The sequence below is a fragment of the Castanea sativa genome, chromosome 10, assembly GCF_040712315.1.
Source record: "Castanea sativa cultivar Marrone di Chiusa Pesio chromosome 10, ASM4071231v1".
In the NCBI taxonomy this organism is placed as follows: Eukaryota; Viridiplantae; Streptophyta; class Magnoliopsida; order Fagales; family Fagaceae; genus Castanea; species Castanea sativa.
In genome coordinates, this window is record NC_134022.1 from 37,458,839 (window position 1) to 37,467,206 (window position 8,368).

The window sequence follows — 8,368 nt, forward strand, 5'->3', positions numbered from 1 at the left end:
CATCGAACATATACTAAATTAAACTGAGCATTATTAACAACTACAAGGATTCTTGATTGTGACTAGTTCTATAAGGTATAACAGAAATGTGTCTAGCGTTTTTCATTAGGTTGAAAATTAATTTTCTATACCCTAAAAATTGCAAAAAGCAAGCAGTACAAAGAAAATTATAATTTCATATATCAAAAAAAAATTCTTTAAAAAAAATAAATAAGTGGTCTCAGACTTTTAAAAATATATATAAAGTTAAAGACCCAATTATGAATTTAAGAGTTTAAATTTAACGAACACAAGATTTAACCCTTTCATATTTTCGATCATCATCACCATAAGCCACTCCAAACAACGAGTGCAGTGAGCTTAATTTCACAAGCTCAAATAATTTAATTGTTGTAGAAAAACCGTGATACTCTAATTTCCATCATTCATCGCTATGCAACCAAGTCCAAGTAGAAAACCAATATAGTTCCACTCCTTGCAACCCTTTTTAATTTCTTGGGTACAAGTTTTCTAACTAACGCGTTACAAGTAATCATACAAAATTCATAATGTAGTTATATATTTATATATATTGATATCCTAAGATTTCCTAAAACTATCATACTAGGCCAATTTCATCTTCATAATACCTAATCAACGGTGAACATAAAGCAAAACAAGGAGAACATGTACAATTGCTAATCTACCTTGACATGCATTATCTTCATCAAAAACCATCATTCAGTTGCATCTTCACTGTTGTTCATTTCATTTCTGATCCCTGCCAAAGTCTCCAAAGTAGTTTGATCCTCTCCACCTTGATAGAGTGAGGACTCAGAAGAATCAAAGAACTCAGTATGTACAGAATCTACATTCTCATCCGTTGTCAGTGATGCTGAGCCTTTCTCGGATTTTCTATCAATTGTATTTTCATTCTCATTGGTAATTTTAGCAGGGCTTTCCTGAGATACAGCAGATTCATCAAGCTTCAAAGTCCCCTTTCGTTCCGCAGCAGACTCAGATTCACTAAATACTGCCATTTCCCTATTGCTGGCACCTAAATTATCAGTCATAGGAAGACTGAAATTGAAATCTGAATGCTCATTTTCAGCCTTGGGGCTATTATACTTCTCCTTTGAAATAGCTTTCAAGTATGATTGCCTTCCATTATAAGTTATATCAACATCATGAATCAGATTTGGCAATGTATCTGTTCCATTCAAAGATTCACGGGTTTTCATCAGCATCAATGTTGAATCGCTGTGGATTTGTGTTTTGGCATATGCCTCTCTTGAATTTGAGCCAACATCTGAATTGGCCAAATCAAATCCATAACCGCTTTCTTCACCACGAGCAGCATTTCCAGAAGCACCGCTAGTTACTTCCATGCTATTACTCTCCTTGGGTCCTGAATTTTTTATATTAACCACAACTTCTAGGGTGCTATTAGTTTCATTATCCTGCTCTACTTCAATATTTTCTGCATTCTCTACTTGTTCCTTCACACTTCTCAAGTGTCCAATTTTAAATCCAGTGCTTATAGATTGGGTGTTCTGAACCACAGCACTGGAGGCATCATCACCTTTGTAATTTTCCTCTCTTGCCTCCTGGGTATTCCTTTCACCTTCAATTTGGGCTTGATCTTCAAAAAAGCTCACATCCTCAACTTGATTCCCCTTCCCTTCACTCTCTAGCTCTTCATTTCCCTCCTCTGTTTCCCTATCCTCTTCAGTGATTAAATCCTCGACTTCATCAGAATCTTCTTCTTCAACTCTCTCTTGATCATGTCCATCTATTTCATCATCTCCACCACCTCTGCCTTCATCCTCACTTTCTTCTGGTTTACTATCTTCAATCTCTTGTTCCAATTCTTCTTTCCTTTCAGTTTCAAAAGCCGTTTCCCCTACTTGAGGATGCAGGTCCTTCCTCCCAAGTTTTATGATTTCATACCCACCCTGCATTTTTTCAGATATCGTTCCAGAGTTCTTTTCATATGCTTTCTTCGTTTCATGGGAGTGTCTGACTTGGTAAAGCAACCAGATGCAAATGGCAAGCAAAAGACATATCTGTATTGCATGCTTCACCTTGAAGCCTTTTGACCTCTGATTTCTACTAGGTGATTGCTTCAACATAGTTGATTCTTGAAAATATGTCTACTGAATATCAGCAGCAAGTGGGGAGCCCAATCTGCATGACTGGGAAGGCCAAATTATAATGGATTAAGCAGAAAAGAAGCTAACCACTCTAAATAGGCAAAGTCCATAAAATAATAAAGCCTAAATTCCAACTTGATTGAAAGTTTGAAACCATACTAAAGACATCAGAAACAATCAATGTCACATGGAAACTAATATTACCTGTCCTACCAAATAACAGTAGTGAGTGGAGAACCCAATTGTATGACTGGGATTAAAAAATTATATTACAAAAGGCAAAACCTATATTATAAAAAAGCGCAATTTCAACTTGATTGCAAGCAAACTAAAGACACCAGAAAGAATCAATGGCGAAAAAAACCTAATATAACTTGTCCTACATTAAGTTGCTTGGAGAGTTAAAAAAAAGGGGGAAGAAAGTAAAATTAGGACTCATTCCTTTCCAAGTCTGTTGGCAACTATACCAGTATCCTTGGTCATACAACTACAATCGATAGTGCTACCAGTACCACCAACATGACTTGAAACAAATTGAATTTTGAACCTCTATTGTTTTGGTCTCAACAAACTAACTGAAACTTTTTCAGGTAATAAGTTCAATACAGAGGATGTATTTGTTCTTTCTGGTCACTGCTTAAATATCTGAGGTTAAACAACTGAAGAATTTTGTTAAATAAATTAACTACCAAAATGCAAAAGAAATGGATAACAAAGTAGGAAAAATACATCTTTGGGTATTGAAGCAATAACACATTGCACTACGTGAGTAAACATGCACTCTTAAGTGGAGAGCAGTATGTTAAGGACATATTTTATGTAATTGGCTAATCCTTTGACAAAATGCACTTTATTTGTATTTGGGTAGATCTAAGATGTGTTTAATACTTCAAAGAACATGTTGTTTAAGTCTAGTATTAAAGCCATGAAGATTGAACCAAGAAACAAGTGAAGAAAATGTATTTACTAAAACTGGACAAATAGCTCGACAGATAGCTATCTATCGAGGTTTAATGAGGCTTGATACCTGCTATCTATCGAGGTTACGGAAATTAGAATTTTCAGATCTGTTTTCGGCCCATGCTTTTGTATTTGTGTAGGATTTCTTTCCTCACAACCCTAGGCATATATAAGGCTTATTTTAAAGGCCGTCATATAAAAGAATACAAGGAGAACATATGCAAAAGGTGACCGAAGCCTTATTCTCTCTAAAAAAAGAAGTTACTGCGTCTTTGCGCCTTAGGGTTTTGTAACCAAGTGCTTCTTGATCTTCATTGTTGATGAAGTGAAGAACTTTGCAGCTAACATTTTTCTTTCTCAAGTTGGTGAGTGAGTCACGTATTGAGATTCGTGTAAAGCAGTTAGTCACATACTGGGATCCGTGCATCAAAAGGTGGCGTTCATATATTAAAGAGTTCAGAGGTTCTAAAGCAGTAGAAGGTTTCTATTGTGAGTTCATTTACGAGAATTGTAGAATCTAGGGACAAAGGTTTTGTACTAGATCTGAAACTTCTCTTTACTATAATGGATTGCTTTTCGGGAATGTTTCACCCCAAGTTTTTTACTGTAGAACTAGTTGGTTTCATTGGTTTTCCTGAGTTATCATATCTTGCCTTATTTATTTTTCCGCTGCATATGATTTTGACATAATTTTGATATTTGTTTGTTTTAATAAGTTTTGTGTATAATAAATCTAATTAACAACTTGGGCTTAAAATTTGTTAATTCTATTAACCGGGTCTAAATTTCCCAACACATTACATATGAACATTTGTAAATTCGTACTCCCAACAGTTAAATATAGTTTAAAATCCTCTTCTTCCCCGAGTTTGAATAAAATATTCAATTAAACTAAGTAGTTTACTTGCACATTAATATTACTTCTAACATAACTTTCCCCATTTGCTGAACTATGCAGTACTTGCTATAAGCAACTGAAGAAATTGGTTTTCAGCTAACAGCAATTAAATTCTTCTTCTTCTTCTTTATTTCTTTTGCTCCATAAGGCATAAACAGCTCTTAAATTGGTGGGCACAAATCAAAATTGCATCTTTAACTAAATAATGGAATCGACCCAATAGTTTAAATTAGATAACAAAAGCAAGGGAAAGGAGCCATTTGACAGAGACCCACATGCCCAATCAAAGACCAGAACTCATTACAAATGGGAGAGGCTAGGCCTAGCTCTTTTCTTACCCCAACTTCAAAACAAGTGGAAATTCATCTCCAACAAGTTGAAAAGTAAACAAAGAAATTGAGATTTCAATAAGCTCACGCATTATACTGCAGTAGACCAAATTGATTTGCCACCAGAATAAAAGAGAAGAAAAAAAGAATTTGGAAAAAGCAAATATGTGAATGAAATAGATAGATAGATAGAAAAGACAAAGTGGGAGAAAGAAAAGGTACCTGTTGAGTTGGGAGTAGATAATACGAAATTTGGAAAAGGATGTTTGAGGCTTCTAGTTGGCTTAGATACTTGTATATATGATGAGCATGAAAAGCTTCCTACAAGAAGGTTTCTTCCCCCGAAACCAAAAGTAGTTTGCAAAGATAGGAGACTGTTTTGAGTGGCTAAGGTGTGTGAAGCGTGTGTCTCCCCATGAGCAAAGCAACTCCAAGCCGCTCTCAGAGAGAGAGAGAGAGAGAGAGAGATTATTTAATAGGGAGAGGTGTGCATTTAATCAACCTGTTATCAGTTTGGTGGCCCAGATAAACGACTTCGTTTCAAGGGAAGTGATAGTACTTGGACCAAACTAGGTGTCGGTTTGAGTTGAATAATGCTGCAATATAATACTTTTTACAACAATTAGGAGCCGTTGGTTTCGTTATTCTTGTATTTTTTAGAAATACATAAGTAAAATAATATGTGAAAAAAATGTATAATATTATTTAAAAATTAAAAATATATATTTAAATATATGTATCAAACGACACCTAAATTGGTATGCTCTTAAAACAAAATACCTATCAATAACAACTTGTTGTATCAACATGTGGAAAATTTTTTAGCTCTAGACATTTGGTTAAACTTTAGGATTAAGCTTGGAAACATATTTGAAATTCAGTCATTAGGTTCTCCAATTGATTTTTTTTTTTTTGGAGAACAAAATTGATTTCAAAAATCTGATTGCATTAAAAGTAGATATCCTTAGAAAAGAAAACATTATTAGTGTTTAATTCGTTAATGCAACAAGGTATTTGAATTATATTTGGAAACTTAGATTATTAGTGTTTTATTCGTTAATGCAACAAGGTATTTAAATTGAATTTGGAAACTTGGGTCACGTTTGGTATGGAGAATCCACATTTCTCTGATGTGCGTTGTTTTGCAATGTGGAAGTCTTAGAATGTAACTATTCATATGTTTTGGTTTATTCCTAAGATTCTTGAATGAATTTTTTTTTCTCACATTATTCTTAGATTTATAAACCCAATATCAAATTTTTTAATCTTGCTCCAAATAAATAATGACAAACAAAATATAAACAATAAATTATGACAAATTCATTAAAATTATAGTCTAACATCTCAAAATGACATGTATATTACAAAAATAACTATTTAAATTCTTGTTCTTTATAAAAATCACAACATCATGTTTTGTTAATATAAATAAACATATTATTTTATTTTAGCATCTAACCAATCCCAAATAGGAGATATAAATATTTTATTTTATTTTATTTTGGCATTTATGTTGTTGTGGTGGGAAGAGATAAAGTTAAGGAAATAGATATGTTAATTTATAACAAATGATTTTTTTTTTTTAGTTGGGAATCTAGATACCTACTTGTTTCAAAGGAAATCCACATTTCTACAAGAAGGAAACTAAGGGAAATCTGAATACCATGGCATCTAATTCTCTTGTGTGATTTACAACCAAATGTAAGAATTTTCCAACATTCCAAAAAATCCTAAATAATTATTGTGGGAGTAAAATAAATAATATATATATATATATATATATATATTTGGACCTTGGGTCTGATTTGGTGGGGTAAGTCTATCCAAGCAGAGTCTTTGAGGCCCACAGGCCAGTTCACACTACGAGGGGTGGAGGAGTTGTCTAAGGAGGAGTGTCTCCTCGGACAGGTCCGGTAAAGGTCATGGGCTACGCCAAGGGGTTTGGAGACAGAATTCCAGAAGATCTGTTGAGTAAAGGCATGATCCACGCAATGGTTAGAAGAAAGAACATGTGAGAAATATCAGAGGAGAAAAAACTGCTACCACCGCATTAAAGACCCTGCACCTACCTCCCTGGCCGCATTAATGGGGAAATTACCTCTGAACAGTCAAGTTCAGCCCTCCAACTGGTATTTGAAAATTTCAGGAATGTGCTGGATGGGACAAGTATCTAATGAAAAGATTTGCGATACATGTGGAAGAAGGGAGGAAGAAGAAGATTGATACAAGGGAACGAGAGAGATATAAAAAGGGAAGAGGGGAAAAGAAGAAAGGAGGAGGAGAAAAAAATACTTGAACTATAGTTGTAATACTGCTCTTAAAGAAAGAAAAGCAATACAAGTGGTCTTTGGATTACATCCGAGGAGAGTTTCTTTGCTATTCCCATTTATTGAATACGTGGATAACGGCAATCTAGCCTGATTTTTCTTTTTATCCAACATCCATAGTCTAGGTTTCAAGCCCACACTCTACAAATTTTATTGTATAAGGTTCTTTGGGTCTGAGTCTATTTAGTGATTGGACCAGGTACAAATTGTGCACTTACAATTACCTTGTACCAAACGTTACCTTAATATAATGCACCTAAGATAATATACTTTAGTTTTACTCTTTTTTTATAAAAAAAAATACTTAAGTTTTACTCTTAACTTAATGTTGAAGTCATTGAAAAACTATACTTATAAGTGCTTTTAAGTTGTAATGCTTGTTTCATCAATGTAAAAACACTTAGCTAGTGTATTTTAGGGTTTATCAATAAATTCAACCATATTATTGTATTGACTAGTATGAAAAAAATTGTATTGTCTTTTTAAAGAATAATTAAATTCAACTATGTAGTTCATTGGTCAATGCATCCACATGGTTAATTTTAATTGGAAACCCTAAGGTATAACACTTAAGAAACTATTTATAAATTTTATTCATTCAAATTTCAAGCTATTTAGATTATAAAACTATTTACAATAAAAAGTGCTACGAAACTATTGTCCTTATTAATAATAATTCCCTTTTTTTAGAAAGTATTTAATTATTTATAATAATTCTATTAGTAAGAGTATTCAACTTTTTGGTGTCACTTTTTTAAATGGTCCAAAATATCCTTACATTGATAAAAGTAAGTTAAAAAAAATATTCAAATAACATGGGTCTGTTACATATTTCAAAGGCCTTAACTTTAGGCCAAATATAAAAATTTAAAACCAATTATCCATATTCCTCACTTTTTGACGTTAGAACAACTACTTGTAGCCACCCACACGCGCGCACGCACACACACATGTATAAAAGTTAAGGTGTGTATATTGACTAGCCTCTAAGCAAATAAAAAATTAATTTGAACTTATTATAATTTGAAAAAAAAAATTTAATTTTTCAAACAAATAAAAAAGATAAACATTAGAGATAAGAAAAAATAAGAAAACTAGGAGTTCTCTTAGGTTTTTATTTTTTATTTTTTAAATTAGGGTGTTTTACTTTTATTTAGATGAAAAATGAATAAAAATGTTAAATTTTAGGGAATAAAAAGATGAATGTGAAGGGAAAAATCCTAAATTTTATGAATTCTCTTTTTGAATTCAAAATTAAATTTGTTATTTGACATTTGCGACCTTATTTCTAAGAGGAGTTATCATTCATTAATGAGGGCATTTTTGAACCATATAAAAGTCCAATTCAAATAAGATAATCCTATTATTGTAGGGATAAAGGGTCTAAGAGTATATATTGGGCCGTGGGCCTTATCCGAGGACACTTAGTGGTTCGAGGACAGATAGGCGATAGGGAAGACGTAAGAGTCAGAGCGTCACGTACAATTTATAACTGCAAAGGTTTAAGAATGCAGTTTGAGAAGGAATGCCTCATTGGCTAAGCAAAGTAGAAGTTAGGAGGATTGGTCTGCCCTTAAGGGCAACACTTTGAAGGGTTCTACTGATAAGAATAAACATCATGGAAATACAGGACAAAGGGAAGTTAAGGAATATCTAAGGGAAAGCTACTATCACCGTATTGAATACTCTGTAGCTAGCCCTCTGACCGCATTAATGTGGAGG

The 8,368-nt window shown here is 33.3% G+C and overlaps 1 protein-coding gene across 2 annotated transcripts; it reads right to left on the reverse strand.

Annotated features, from left to right (window-relative positions):
- Positions 1 to 406: 406 nt before the first annotated feature.
- Positions 407 to 4,785, reverse strand: LOC142611580 (uncharacterized). 2 transcript variants are annotated; one of them, XM_075783651.1, is made up of 2 exons: positions 4,542 to 4,785; positions 407 to 2,174 (listed from the first exon to the last, which is right to left on the reverse strand). In XM_075783651.1, exon 2 carries the CDS (start codon positions 2,109 to 2,111, stop codon positions 717 to 719), a length of 1,395 nt encoding a protein of 464 aa, XP_075639766.1. In that variant the 5' UTR covers positions 2,112 to 2,174; positions 4,542 to 4,785; the 3' UTR covers positions 407 to 716. The 2 variants fall into 2 exon arrangements, with proteins under 2 accessions (XP_075639766.1, XP_075639767.1); XM_075783652.1 differs by having other exon boundaries at positions 407 to 2,166; positions 4,542 to 4,773.
- Between the last annotated feature and the right edge of the window lie 3,583 nt (positions 4,786 to 8,368).